The sequence below is a fragment of the Haliotis rufescens genome, unplaced genomic scaffold (genome assembly GCF_023055435.1).
Source record: "Haliotis rufescens isolate VD_foot unplaced genomic scaffold, xgHalRufe1.0.p SCAF_8, whole genome shotgun sequence".
In the NCBI taxonomy this organism is placed as follows: domain Eukaryota; kingdom Metazoa; phylum Mollusca; class Gastropoda; order Lepetellida; family Haliotidae; genus Haliotis; species Haliotis rufescens.
The window spans coordinates 33544471-33560359 of record NW_025964372.1 but is presented as its reverse complement, the minus strand read 5'-3'; the positions used below and the strand labels follow the sequence as shown (position 1 = coordinate 33560359).

General features: G+C 40.4%; 1 protein-coding gene across 2 annotated transcripts in view; it reads left to right on the top strand.

The window, feature by feature from the left end:
• Nucleotides 1-3236: 3236 nt before the first annotated feature.
• Nucleotides 3237-15889, top strand: part of LOC124114409 (centrosome-associated protein 350-like) — a 126322-nt gene continuing 113669 nt past the window's right edge. For both annotated transcript variants that reach the window (XM_046474964.2, XM_046474963.2), the window contains exons 1-2: nucleotides 3237-3390; nucleotides 5684-5797. In XM_046474964.2, coding sequence (XP_046330920.2) covers nucleotides 5777-5797 — 21 coding nt within the window. In that variant the 5' untranslated portion in view covers nucleotides 3237-3390; nucleotides 5684-5776. The remainder of the gene's footprint in view (nucleotides 3391-5683; nucleotides 5798-15889) is intronic.

Sequence of the window (15889 nt, the reverse complement as noted above, 5' to 3'; positions counted from 1 at the left end):
ACTGTTTTTTCTGTACGATATGTTCATTTCAGAGACTAGATGTTAGTCTATTCTCGCGTTTTCACAGTCGCGATCCCGCATTTTCGAGGTCCCGACTTTTGAGCAAAAACATACACACTGATAGAGGTCATGCACAAGGCAGATGACATTATCACACACACGTGGTTAACAGTACTTGCCATCTTCCACCGTGACACGAGACGCAAGACACAACTTTTAAGCATGTTATCTAAACATATGTATATAAAACCCATTTGATTCTAAATTAAGTTTTGGGGCGGTCGGGTAGCCTAGTGGTTAAAGCGTTCGCTCGTCACGCCGAAGACCCAGGTTCGATTCCCGACAAGGGTACAATGTGTGAAGCCCATTTCTGGTGTCCCCCGCCGTGATATTGCTGGAATATTGCTAAAGGCGGCATTGAACCATAACACTCACTCACTCACTAAATTAGGTTTTGCAGCAAATTCTCTGTTCTAAGTGTAAAATGTATTCATATGGTAACTAGTGAAACGGTAACTATTAACATAGAAAATAAATTACAAGTTCGCCTTTTTTCGTGCAAATTCATGTGGGAAAGTAACAAACGAAATAACTCCTCTTTCACGTGGCGTGTTCGATAACTGTGCCATTTTTATTCTGTGTCTGATTAAAAGGCGTCACATTAGTGCAAAGGCTGGAGCGATTACGCCACAGGATTAGATTTGTTCAGTTTTGGGAACATACCATTTACTCGGAAAATAGTTATAATAATAACATTATTCAGGATTACCCGTAATGTGATACATTAAGGATATATCGGCTTGTATGTCATACTCTAAATAACAAAGGTTGTGGGTATGACGCGGCAAGGAGATCCAATCACCGACCTTCCGTTCTCAAGGCGACCCGTGAAGATTCCGGGGTAGAATAGGTCTTCAGCAACCCATACTTGCCGTAAAAGGCGACTAACGGGATCGGGTGGTCAGGCTCGCTGACTTGGTTGATACATGTCATCGATCCCAATTGCGTGGATCGATGCTCGTGATATTAATCACTGGATTGTCTGGTCCAGACTCGATTATTTACAGACCGCCGTCATATAGCTGGAATAAAGCTGTTTAAGGCGTTAAACAACAAACCAACCAACCGACCTTCCGTTCTCAAGGCAGAAGCTCTGTCCACTCCACCACGAAGGCGGCGGTTCTTTTGTGGTGGCTTCCAAACTTGTCTTATTCATCGTATTTATCTTATTTGTCAACATCTATTTGTAACCATGCTGTAATATGATGCTGAAATGGTTTACATTAGATGAGGTTATTGTTACTTTTTGGGGCGGCTTGTTGTGCAAGGTTAATGATGTTGATGGTTGATGTCGGTATACGTTGTTTTAAATGATACTACATGCAGCGGACGATTTACTGAAGCGCCCCAAAAATACCTCCACAATAGAGCGTATACAGAATAGGGTTTTATGCAATAGTGCAACAGAGAGAGAGAGAGAGAGAGAGAGAGAGAGAGAGAGAGAGAGAGAGAGAGAGAGAGAGAGAGAGAGAGAGAGAGAGAGAGAGAGAGAGAGGTTTACTGACTGATGAATATCACGACGTCCAAAGTGTAGAAAAGGAAAATTACCTTCACGTGGAAATTAACCGATCGCCTAAACAAGAAATGGAAGCTAACAAATCGCACATTCTCTATAACGTACTGAATCAACGAACCGCATCAACGTGCCTGCGTGTCTCTTATGGAAAGCCCATTTCAAATCAAGTGGCCATATACAGTGAGTTTCCGGACAAACTCATCACGGTTGTTATTAACATATACGCACTTCAACAAGGCCGTCCTGAAAAGGGTGGTGGCCGCATTCAGGGGGTTTCAGCGTGTATAGCATCTACAGGCAACATGTCAATCAAAATTATAGCTGAAACAACCACAACGTCAAAATGGCATCTGGCTTAACAAAACACCTTACAAGTTACAAGTGTTGTAAAACACTTGTTCATCACAAAGATAAACAAAAATAAAAAGCGTAAATTAATAAGGAAATTTGGCAAATTTTGACTTTCTTTTCATATCTTTAATGTGATAAATATTTGTAAATTGAATTCGTAATAAAATTCTTGACAGTTAGTTTTTGTATGTATGAGTTGTTATTCGGGTGATATTGAAGATGAATTTTATGTATTGTTTAGTTGCACTATAGGTTTCACATTTACGATTTAAATATTTCCCCCATCTTGTTCTGATGTGGGAACGTCAACAGACAATGAATAATGTATTAAATTGGAAGAATGTTAACTATATCCACTCTCTATCCTTTTCTAAAACATGTTCCTTGTATGGCAAAACCTCAGTAGTTTACTTATTTCTTCAATACCATTTTCACGTGACAAATTATTCTGCCATTCCAATTGTACTGTGAGCCATTCGTCTCTACTACTGCATAAAATGTCGGTCTGTATCAACCTGTCCAATTAAAAGGGTACCAAATGATTTTTGTCTGCATTGGAACGTACGTGATGTTACGGGTATATTTTTATTTGTTGTGCCATTCCATCTGTATGACGTGTGCATTCGTGACCAACTCGTGTTATTCCGGGCGTGGTGACGAATGTGACGTGTGGTTTGTAAATAATCGAGTTTTGGCAAGACGATCCAGTGATCGACATCACGAGCAACGGTCCACGCATGATGAACAATGAACCAAATCACAGAGTCTGAGCACCAGATCCATTTAGTCGCCTCTGGGGACTTACATTATTCTTTTGCGGTAAAAGGCGACTATGCTTGTCGTAAGCGGCGACTAACGGGATCGGGGGGTCAGGCTCGCTGACTTGGTTGATGCATGTCTGAGTACCCCATTTGCCTGGATCGATGCTCATGTTGTCCATCACTGGATTCTCTGGTCCAGACTCGATTATTTACAGACCGCTGTCATATAGCTGGGATATTGCTGAGCGCGCGTTGTTAAACAACGAACAATCAAAACATTATTCTTACCCGTAATCACAATGAATTTCATAAATGAAATCGAACACGTGAAAGTGTGTAAGCTGACGTTCATTTACATCCTTATAATATGGAAAAGTTTGGATTTTTGTGTATATACCAAAATCGTTATACTGGGTAATGAAAGCATGGTGGGTATATACTGGATTCGAACAGCAGTGATCCTTCTCCGCTTTGAATAAAGTAAGAACTGTGACATAAATGGATTATCTCCCTTCCTCCTCCCAGACAACAATTTACCGGAAGTGCATTCCATGGCGGCGGATTTGGTGGAAGCCGTTGAGGCATGTTTGGAGTTGACGCGTTAGGAAGTGAAGATAAAGTTTTGCAAAAATTCACACGTTACAATTAAAAGACTACATGCAAAAACTACACCGAAATAACTGACATCATTGAAATCCGTGGGTAAGTTTCCCTTTCTTCAAATCTGAACATAGACCGGTTCAATCGAAACAAAACAAAGTGACATTGACAAGTGCACTGTGACATGACAACTGCTTAGACCTGTTACACTCATGTCGGCTGACTTGGATCGCTTCCAAAAGTAGCTCTGAGACGCTATTTATACATTGTGGTATGGTCTGTGTTGATAAATATGATGAAACAGCAAAGACGTATATGTAAACGCACACATTCGAAGATTGTTTGCGTTAGCAACCAGCAGGTGCCCTGTTTAGAAGAAGCGTTTTATAAGTGCCCAGATATTGCGTCAAACATTAGGAAATTGGGTGCTTTTTGCAAAAAGTCAACGTTTATTACTATTTTGTGATTATTGTTACATGAGACGACCATTTGTAAATGTAAAACAAGTATGGTTGCTGTATATATACCAGTTTATTAGATGAGGTTCTGATGAAAATTTACACATTACATTTGTTCACTTATAGCTGTCCCCCAGCCCATGGTTTTTGTTGTATTTGTGGTACCATGTTCTCACAGTAACAAACTTCTGTGAATACATTGTAAACATGTTTACAAGTTATTATTGTTAATAATGTTCCAGTAATCGATTATCATCTAACATGTCTGAGAAAGTTCGTTTACCTACCATGCTTTTACCTATGCAGTGATAAATTAGGATTGTAAGGGGTGCCCTAAAATATTTACTTGCACAAATAGTGAAAATGTAAAAGAACACCCCCTGAACATGCTAACCTTCCACTAGCCATCGGTGTACCTTATCATAAGACAAAACTAACTTGGGATACTACTGACTTGGTGCTCGTACCTATGTGCATCCCTGAAATTGCTGTTTGATATCAAATAATCAAATCATTTGTTCATCATCAATATTATTCACAAAACTGTTGAGGGAATTTTGTGTTTCACTACAACTGCATGCAGTAGAAGGACCCATAGGGATTCCGGATAAGAATATGGGTCCCCAGCAACCTATGCTTGTCTCCCAATAGGGATTCCAGGTAAGAATTTAGGTCCCCAGCAACCTATGCTTGTTTCCCAATGGGGATTCCATGTAAGAATATAGGTCCTCAACAGCAGATGCTTGTCTCCCTGTGGGGATTCCGGGTGAGAATATATGTCCCCAGTACTCAATGTTTGCCTCCACTGTGAGGATGCTTGCCGTAAGAGGCGACTAAAGGGATCGTGTGGTCAGGCTCACTGACTTGGTTGATGCATATCAATGATGCTCATGATATTAATCACTGGATTGTCTGGTCCAGACTCGATTTTTTTACAGACCGTCTTCATATAGCTGGAATATTGCTGAGGACGTTAAACAACAAACCAACCAACCCTGTGAGGATTTTGGATAAGAATAGAGGTTCCCAGTAGCCGATGCTTGTCTCCCTGTGGGGATTCCGGGTAAGGATATAGGTCCCCAATACTCTATGCTTGTCTCCCTGTGAAGGTTTTGGATAAGAATAGAGGTTCCCAAGAGCCGATGCTTGTCTCCCTGTGGGGATTCCGGGTAAGAATATAGGTCCCTCGCAACCTATGCTTGTTGGGTGAGGTGGATCGGTTGGTCAGACTCAGTGACTTGATTGATTGCATCCTATTTCCATTTGGGTGGATTGATGTTCATGATGTCTAGCCCTCATTATTTACATGCTTGAACTATGACAGTTCAGGACAAAACTATACATTATTTAAGAAATTAATGACTAGTGGGAGTTGTTGATTGTACAATAAAACACTGCAGGGAGTATAAACCATGAGAGGTGCAGATATCAGTATTTTGTACAGCCTTTTTAAGGATGTCAATAAATTATACAAGCTATTAAAACATTTACCCGTATTTAAATAATGATGACTCCCTGAATTCACTCCGACCTCGGCAATGTCGGACAGATCCATTTTACATACAAGGGGTTAAGTTTGGTATTCTCACAATTTTCATGTCGATTTTCTGCACCGTTTCTCCCAATATGTAACCGATAAGATATTCCTTTTGTAACAAAAATTCTTTTACACATCTCCTTCAAGCATGCCTAGCTTAGGATTTGAATCTCATTTTATACATATCCTAATAGAGGGTTCACTCCAAGAATTGGACATGGGCCCTTTATTTGAAAATTTCAAATATTCCAGAGGTATGTCATACAGTGCAATGTATTTGAAAATGTGGTCCTTTTTTCAGATTTAGGGGCTAAAAGCACAAGGCCCCACCCTAGAATTATCCCTGCTAAGAGGTTTGTGGTGACTCTAAGTTTAACATCCCTTTCCTTCTCTACTCTAGATAATGATGGGGTTCAGAGTGTGAGTGAGGGAGTCACTGAGATGTTGCCGGGGAAGAGAGTGACAGATCCAGTTCCCATAGTGACCAGACAGCATGGCGGGGCTCAGCCGAAAGGTGAGTAACATTGATTTGATGATGAAGAATGATTTGTTTGTTACATTTAATGGTGAACGTTTTCCTGCCAGTTTTTTTGTCCAGCAGCCCTGTGGAAAAGTTAAACCTGAACCTATATGATTATGTGTGTTGACAGAGGCAATGGGATTTTATCACAGTTATTAAGACTCTTTTTGAAGTCATTATTCTCTTATGACTTGAATATTTATTTGTTTTCTGTTTCCCAGGTAGTTTTAAAAACTACTTTCTCTATGGCATTTAATAACACAAAACATCCTTCATCCATTTGTACTTCACAGAGCTCCAGATAAGTTTTCTGTGTTGTGGGTATTTTACCTATGCATTTTAAAATCATTGGGTATCAGTGATTCTATCTGGGTATTCAAATTTCTGTTACCCACTAGTGGGTATTTAAGTTAAATATTTAAAAACACTATTCATCTAGTCCCTGCAAACTGGTGTCGTGTGGGTTCGAGAGCTTTATAGGACTCAAAAATACCACGATACTTCCACAAGAAAGTGTGATGGCAAATGATCATGATGTAACTGTCATCGTGGAGTTTGGCAAGGTTGACGGAATACCCGTTTATAATTTCAAAAAAAGTTGCTGATTTGCTAATCGAATACGCAGGGTTACTTCACAATATTTTGATGATACGCACAAGTTTTATTTTTGTAGCGTATCTATAATGTTCGTTGCGTATTTGATACACTTGGATTTTATTTTACTGCATATTTCTGCATTTCTGATGCGTATTTCACGCAGGTACGAGGGTTATCTGGAGCTCTGACTTCAGTATTTTGTGTGCTGTATAAATGACTGTCTCAATGTTGTACTTTGTTCCAAGTGGGAAAGAAGGACAGGATTTATCAAAACCTATGTGCAATTATTTTTATTTCTAAGTTCTTTTTCCAGTTTGAAAAAGCAACCATAGGCTAATTATTTGTGGAAATTGTCCACGAATATGGTTAACTTGTTGCCCGTGGTAAACTAAAAGCCAGAAACTAGGGGATTTCTGGGCACGCTAGGCAATACTGGGTAACATGTTGGATTACTGGGCAAACTGGAAACACTGGGCAACCTGTTGGAATACTGGGCAATCTGTTGGAATACTGGGCAAACTGTGGAAATACTGTGAAACATTTGGAAATACCGGGAAACATGTTGAAAAACTGGGCAAACTGGAAACACCGGGCAACCTGTTGGAATACTTGGCAAACTGTGGAAATACATGGCAACCTGTTGGAATACTGGGCAAACTGTGGAAATACTGGGAAACATGTGGAAATACTGGGAAATGTTGAAAAACTGGGCAAACTGGAAACACCAGGAAACCTGTTGGAATACTGGGCAAACTGTGGAAATACACGGCAACCTGTTGGAATACTGGTCAAACTGTGGAAATACTGGGAAACATGTTGAAATACTGGGAAATGTTGAAAAACTGGGCAAACTGTGGAAATACTGGGCAACCTGTTGGAATACTGGGCAAACTGTGGAAATACTGGGAAACATGTTGAAATACTGAGTAACCTGTTGGAATACTGGGCAAACTGTTGAAATACTGTGCAAATGTTTGGAATACTGGGCAAACTGTGGAAATACTGGGCAAACTGTGGAAATACTGGGCAACCTGTTGGGGCAGTGTCTCAGGAAACTTTAGGAATCAATGCAGACTGGGGTAGAACAGGAAAAGTATGTTGACACCTAAAAACTGTCTGCCACCAGTAATGTCCCCTGACACAATCACCATGCTGCCCTCAGTTATGTCCCCTGACACAATCACCATGCTGCCACCAGTAATGTCCCCTGACACAATCACCATGCTGCCACCAGTAATGTCCCCTGACACAATGGCCATGCTGCCACCAGTACAATCCCCTGACACAATCACCATGCTGCCACCAGTAATGTCCCCCGACACAATCACCATGCTGCCACCAGTAATGTCCCCCCGACACAATCGTCATGCTGCCTGCAGTAATGTCCCCTGACACAATCGCCATGCTGCCCCCAGTTATGTCCCCTGACATGGTTGCCATGCTGCCACCAGTAATGCCCAATGACATGGTCATCATGCTGCCACCATTATTGACCTGACATGGTCGGCTTGCTGCCACCAGCAATGGCCACTGACATGGTCACCATGCGCCACCATTAATGGCCGCTAACATGGTCACCATGCCGCCACCATTAATGGCCGCTGACATGGTCACTGTGCTGCCACCAGCAATGGCTACTGACATGGTCGCCATGCTGCCAGCAGTATTGTCCCTGACATGGTCCCCATGCTGCCACCCGTAATGGCCGCTGACATGGTCGCCATGCTGCCACCAGTAATGGCCGCTGACATGGTCGCCATGCTGCCACCAGTAATGGCTGCTGACATGGTCGCCATGCTGCCACCAGTAATGGCCGCTGACATGGTCGCCATGCTGCCACCCGTAATGGCCGCTGACATGGTCACCATGCTGCCACCCGTAATGGCCGCTGACATGGTCACCATGCTGCCACCAGTAATGGCCGCTGACATGGTCGCCATGCTGCCACCAGTAATGGCTGCTGACATGGTCGCCATGCTGCCACCAGTAATGGCCGCTGACATGGTCGCCATGCTGCCACCCGTAATGGCCGCTGACATGGTCGCCATGCTGCCACCAGTAATGGCCGCTGACATGGTCGCCATGCTGCCACCCGTAATGGCCGCTGACATGGTCCCCATGCTGCCACCCGTAATGGCCGCTGACATGGTCACCATGCTGCCACCAGTAATGGCCGCTGACATGGTCGCCATGCTGCCACCAGTAATGGCTGCTGACATGGTCGCCATGCTGCCACCAGTAATGGCCGCTGACATGGTCGCCATGCTGCCATACGTAATGGCCGCTGACATGGTCGGCATGCTGCCACCAGTAATGGCCGCTGACATGGTCACCATGTTGCCACCATTATTGCCCTGACATTGTCGGCATGCTGCCACCAGTAATGGCCGCTGACAAAGTTCCCAATACAGTTCCCACACTGTCACCATGCTTCCTAATGTCATCATGGTAATGGCGACTCCTTCTTCATGGTTTTCCTTGAAGATGATAACCTCATAGATAAACTCACACAGACGACGAACTCTACCCATTGTGAACCATTGAGTCTCCTAAATATATTCTTCTCTTTGTGTTGTCAGTCTGACAGAGCCCTTTGATGTGTACATTGAGCTTGATCCCATTCTGTGGAGTGTCTTCAATAGAAAAATTCTTGAGGGTGTGTGTCATGAGTTCCAAGGCTACAGTATGTGGTTGATCATGTTGATGACAGATATTGATAAAATGGTTCATAAGTGTAATAATTCATTGACAAGTCAAGTTCAATACTGTCATTGAACATATCTCCTAAGTAATTTTAATAAATACATGTAATATATTCAAGAACAGTGCACCTCAGAGTATGTTTGAAAAATAGTTGAGAAAGATATTAATGCCATTTTCACATGATTGAGGAATGATTTCTGTGTTTTGAGATGTCCCCAATATGGCCACCCCCACTGACCACATTCACTGGGGTATTATCATGATTATAGCAGTGTTATCTTCTTGTACCCTTGTGTCTCCCTTTCTTCTGTGATCGGGACAACCGAGGCGACAATAATTATAGGATAGAATATCAGAGATCACTTCGAACATGACATGTGTGGAACAGGGTATCTATGCAGCATTGTCCGTGGCCACCATACTTTCATATAGTGCTTGACAAGGTCAAGGCTTTTCGAAACCAAATCACTCCCTGTATGACCACTGTTGTGCTTATTTGCCCACCAGATGCATGTAATGATTTATGTACATCGGGATGACAGAAACTGTCGATGCGACAGATCGTCAGTGCGTATGAGGGTTGAAACAGAAAGAGGGATTGATAAGGACATGTGATAATATATGATGACTTACTGTGCCTGGCTGTGTCAATGGCAATGTTTATTTCCAGATTGTTTACCCAGATTAAATTTGACATCTCACTTGTGATTAATAGCTCACTTTATTACAATGGTGTTTGTGTTTCTTGAAGTTTGTGAATATAAGTAGTGAAGTGCAGTCTTTTTTTGTGCACACTTATCCCATATTCAACAAGTGGCATGAATCAAATGGATTCTAACGGCTAACTTTTTCGGTGTTCTACAGGGCTGGGTACATGGTAAAGGGGGATAACTCTAATGAAATGTCGGTGAAATGGCTTCAGGACTGGTTGTAAGACACATTGTATCAACATATTTGGCTCTTGATTCGATACGTATCATGTGATGTCAAAACCGCATGAATGTAATCTAGCTGTTTTAAACTTTTCCTAAATCGCTTAACATTATCATAATTAGTAGTGGGACGATACACTTATGCATCAGTGGATTGCGATTTTTTACTTCTTGATGCAGGTATCGATCACAATTGCACACTAAGTAAAAAGTATTGATTCTTACCATAAATGTATTCTTTAATATATGTTACACCAAACACTATCTACTTGTGAAAATTAGCAGTGAAAACGTAAATATTTTCATCTCTTCTTGACGCTGCCAACTGTAAGCATGGAAAATCGTTAGTGTGCCAGGAAATACCTGGCCATCCTGTCTATGACAAAGATGGCTTACCCACCACAGATAAGAGCACATGCAAGTACCGTGACATGTATCGGGTCGTGAGAAAGGTATCAGATATGTATCAGTTTGCCCAGTTTTTTAAAGGTTTTTTTTCTTCTTTTATTGTATTTAAAAGAAGTACCTGTTACATAAAATGTGCTTCTGCCCAGATTAGCAGAAAGCCCATGACATATAGCACAACTTATCAGTACATCTTAGTTGGGTTTTTTTTACGGAAAATAAGATACTTCTCACTCACACATTCACACTAGTAATACAAACATACTGCATATATCAAGTATGCATAAACTATTAAAGTTTATTTTACTATATTGCAGTGTAGGAAAGTACATGGTCTCAAACATTAAAGTCTTAAGTACAAAACTAAAATTAAAATGAAAGCTGCTCTTTATTTTCGAAAAGTTGATGATACAGCATCCAAGCTCCATAGAATTTCTGTTGATCATTGTTGATTACCTGTCCTGAAAGCAATATCTTTTTCAATGTTGTATTGTGAGAAAGCTTCCTTTTTATAAACATGAAAATAAGGTTTTGTATTTTGGAATTTGCTTCTATTAATATAGAATTTTGCAATTAGTAAAAGTAAATCAAACACTATATCTGTTTTTATGTTTTTATTGATACTCCAAAAAGTATCAATTCTGCACAAAATGTCAGAAGGAGCACAGATCATTTTGAGCATAATTGAGTATATACAGAAAAGTATTAGTGGTGAGAATTCTGTGGGTAATTTTGTACTGAAACCATCATAGTTTGACATCCTGAGTTGTACTGAATATTTTATTACAAATATTGTTCCAATATAAGTTTTCAAATTGTAATTTCCACTTTTCCTGCCCTTTAGTTTTTACTTCTGTAGAAACCAATGAAAAAATAATATGCTTTGAACCGGACTTGAAACTACTAATAGTTTTTACCACACAGTGACAATCTGTAGGAACTTGAACTAAATTTAGAGTTTTAAGGTATTGTTTAATGCTGCTGACAGCACCATAAAATTCTAAATAGACAGATCTCCCAGTTGGTGTATCATCCCAGCCGTAGTCAACATGGTCATCTGTTCATCTTACTTGTACATTGTTCAGGGTCATACCAATACTTCAGATCATTGATATTCCGCAATTACTTCACCCAGGACTCCCTAGAATCAGTATGCTGAAGACCTGTGAAGATTCCCGGGTAGAATAGGTCTTCAGCAACCCATACTTGCCGTAAAAGGTGACTGTGCTTGTCGTAAAAGGCGACTAACGGGATCGGGTGGTCAGGCTCGCTAACTTGATTGATACATGTTATCGATCCCAATTGTGTGGATCGATGCTCATGATGTCAATCACTGGATTGTCTGGTCCAGACCCGATTATTTTACAGACCGCCGTCATATAGCTGGTATATTGCTGAGTGCGGCATTAAACAACAAACAAACAAAAACAGTATGCTGAATCCCACCCAGTGTGCTGACTCATTCTGGTTTATGTGATACTGTGTCAATACCTTTCTCTGAAACATGTTGCACTTCATTGTTTTTCAGCATGTTAATGTCAATTTGAATAATTGCAAGTACTGTATGGTATTATAATGCAAGTATTAACTTATAATATGGTTCTCTTTACCATGTCAATCTAAAGCAATCAGACACAAGGTTACCAGCGGTAGAAACTAACCTTTTCATCCACTATTCATGCTAATCCTTATGATGATAACATAGCAAAACCCTTAAAAAGGGCAAATTTCTACTAGTCCTTATGATACCTTAACTATTGGCAAGTTTAGCAAGGACTATAGGACAAGTGCCAATTTCTAATGCTGGTTACAGTACAATGTAATGCTTGGGCTGAATATTTCTCTTTCAACCAGTCATAATTTATGAGATGTATGTTTAAGCTTTGGGAAGTGATAGACGATCACGTTGCATGTGATTCCATTTTAGGGTGGGGGGCACAACATGGCAATGCCTTTATCATTCAAGTCGTTTCTCGGGTATTCAAAGTATTCATCAACACTTAGGCCAAATGTTGGCCATGTCATTCAAGTGAAACAACAGCAGATGGAATTCAAACCTAAAATCAAGCATATTTTAGCCAGAATGGTCACATTTCCTTGTAGCCATATTTATTAGGGCTATCAGTACAGATCATTGAGTTCGATAATCGTTAACTAAATATCAATCAATTATCGATAAATATCGGAAAAGTAACTTTGAGCAAATATGAAAAAAAAAGTCAGAAAGGAATGAACACACTTCATGCCGCTGGTGAGTGGTGACACATTTATGTATGGATTACTCTGTGGACATTGAAGTTATAACAAAAACAGTTGCTTTGTCCCTGGCAATTGACATGATTGATAAAAACAAGTCTGTTCGGTAAATTTAAACTTTATTTCATCAAAAGTGTTCATGTAAGATATTATCGACGACACAAATTGTATATAATTAATTGTTAATATTTCTTCCCGTCGATGATAATTCCGATTATCAATTTTTTTAGCCAGTCCTAATATTTATTGAACATTTATAGAAGGTGCCCAGAATTTCATGAAGTTGCCTAATGTGGAAGGGTAGTATGGCCATGGAGTCTAAGTATTCAATGCCCTGGCAGAACACTGTGACGGAATAATGGACTTGACAGTACCAGCGTTTAGGTTAGACTAAGTCAGCACATTGTAGGGCTGGCAGAAAAGATTGATAATCAGAATTATCATCGATAGGAAGAAATATTAACGTTTGTTGAAATGAAAATTGTGTGACCCCAGCGTTGGCACTAGTCCTGTAGTTCTTACCAAACTGCCCAATAGTAAAGGTATCCTAAGGACTAGTAGAAATTGGCCCATTTTAGGGGTTTTGCTGTATGTTATCATTATAAGGACTAGTGGACAAAACTGTTAGTTTCTAATCCTGGATGGGGCACGGGTGGCCCAGTCGTCTAAGGCGCCGCGATTCGCTGTGCAGAGTTGCGTCCCTTGGGCACGCCAGAAACCTATGATTGTGGATTCGAATCCCGGTTCGCCCCGATTATGTTTCTAGGTTTGTCAGCACCATACCCGTGCTCGTGGGTTTCACCGAAGTGGTAAACCTCTGAGACCTGCATCACTTCAGGCTTTCCTCCCACATTAAGCTGACACGCCATGATATAACTGTAATACTGTTAAAAGCGGCGTTAAACCCAACTCACTCACTCACTCTAATCCTGGTGTCATAGACCTAAGATAAACTATTGTAATGAAATAAAGTTTAGATTTACCAAAACAGACTTGTTATTGTCAAAAGTGTTCATTGCGGAAGATGGAAAGTAACTGTTACTCATTAACTGTAATCCCTGCAAAAAGTGGAGTGAAATATGTTTACAAATTTTGTTTGCGTATTTACTCAAAGATACTTCTCTGATATTCATCGATAATTGAATCAATATTTAGTTAGCGTTTATAGATCTCTGATCCGTATCATTAGCCAGCCCTAGCACGTAGTGGAAGTGGTTCTGGTGACTTGGAGAATCTGGCCTAAGCTTATGGTAAAACCCCTTTCTCGCATTATATTTGATGAATTTAATGGAGATTTTATGGGTGCTTCCAGTGGAGCTGATTTTGCACTGCAATCCTCCACACAGCAGGGATTTAGTCTTCAGTCAGTATGTACAGTAGAAATAATGAACGACATAGTTGCACAGCTCATTAAGGATGGCAGACACTAATTTTGATGGAATATGGATAGGGATGAATGAAATAAGGGGATTTTCAATGCATCATGTCATTAATGGGATTTGAGTGATTCTGGATGTATACATGTCTGACTGAAGCGTAGTTTGGCCTTCAGAATAAAATGTTAGACCGGACAATGGTTGTCATGAATATGTTATGGCAGAATCATGACAACCCTATTCACAGCAAGGTTACCTGAAAGTAAGGTTATGATTTATCAGACACCTAATGTAGACCAAGTTTGATTTCAACAACTAAGTATTGTTACACCCAATACTCAATTTAGTCAATCAACAAGCTTCGAATGTACCTCCCAGTCCCACTACAGTTGTACTCTGCTATGTGTGTAGCCTCTAACATCTCAAGTGGACATTCAGCTGTGTTTGTATGGGTGTAGTGAGCCCCGCATGGAGGGCGGTATTCACGTCACTAAATGGGTGTGGGCAATCACCAACGAACCAAACACTTATTGCATTCCATAATTTTATGACTATGGGTTTTATGGTTAGATGACAAGTATTTTGACTTGTCGATGTCTCAACATGTTATTATTGCTGTCAATAGATCACCGGCAGTGTTAGTTACAAGGGGCATGTGATGGGGTGGGACACTCCCATGCCACAGGGACGACCCACTGGCCCATGTTGTAGCCCGGACAAGTCAGGGTTAGAAATTAACACTAGCATGCTAGGCCAGGGCTAGTACAAATTCCTGTGGCCTGGTACAAATTGTCCAATTTCCCCATTGTTTTAACATTACATGGGCATTTTAACTTTACCCGGGCTATAAAGTATAGTATTTCAGTATAGTTCTAACCCTGCAAGTTTTGTTGATGTTAAATGTATCCTAAGAGCTAGTAGAATTTCGAAGATTTTGGGGGTATTGCTATGTTATCACTCATAGACGTTCTTCGTTAATTTCAATCCTCTGTGGAAGCTATGGAAAAGGTATTTTTTTAAAGTTACCTTTATAGTACAGGTGTTTTGTCACATGGTCATGGCCTCTAGTTAAAATCTGGGAAGACCTTTTTTTAACAATTTCTTTTCCATTTTGGTCATGTTGCGTAAACCACTTTTCTGAAATGAGCTGTGGACTAGTTGAATTATGTGGTGGCTATCCCAGATATACAGTGACAATTTTATGTATTTTATTTTATTAGGGTGGGCACCCTATTGGTGGCACCCTTACTCATGTTGATTGGCAGTGAAGGGATAAGACTTAAGTTTATTTGCTCCATATGATGCATTAAGAGCCCCCTTACCATTCATTCTAGATTTTGATTGTATTCTTCGGTATTAATAACTCGTTGCCTTGTGTAAATTGAAAAAACATCCAAAGCATGTCCAGTGCTGAAATACATGGTTAGGACATAGCCATAGTGGTGGAAAAGAAGTTTTTGTCAATTTATGACTTTTTATGTTTATGCCAAACAGTAATCAAGCCTGAATTGTTGGAAAGGCATTTGTTGGAAGTTGACGGATGACAAAGTAGACGATTTATGGATAACAATTCTTTTGCGTGTCTTGTATACTATTATAGCGGCGTTTCAGTATAGATCCTTATACCTTTGTCAAGCAAGACTAATCATGCTAATATTAAAAATGTTGTGATTCCAATTTCGCAACTCTTTCACACTCAGGTTCATGACACTTTTGTCCATCCTGCAGAGTTTGAGATCAGTTTATTTTCTAGAACCTTGAGTTATTGCCATCCAAAATGTCCTTAAGATTTGATTCAAACTTGGTAATTGAGTAAA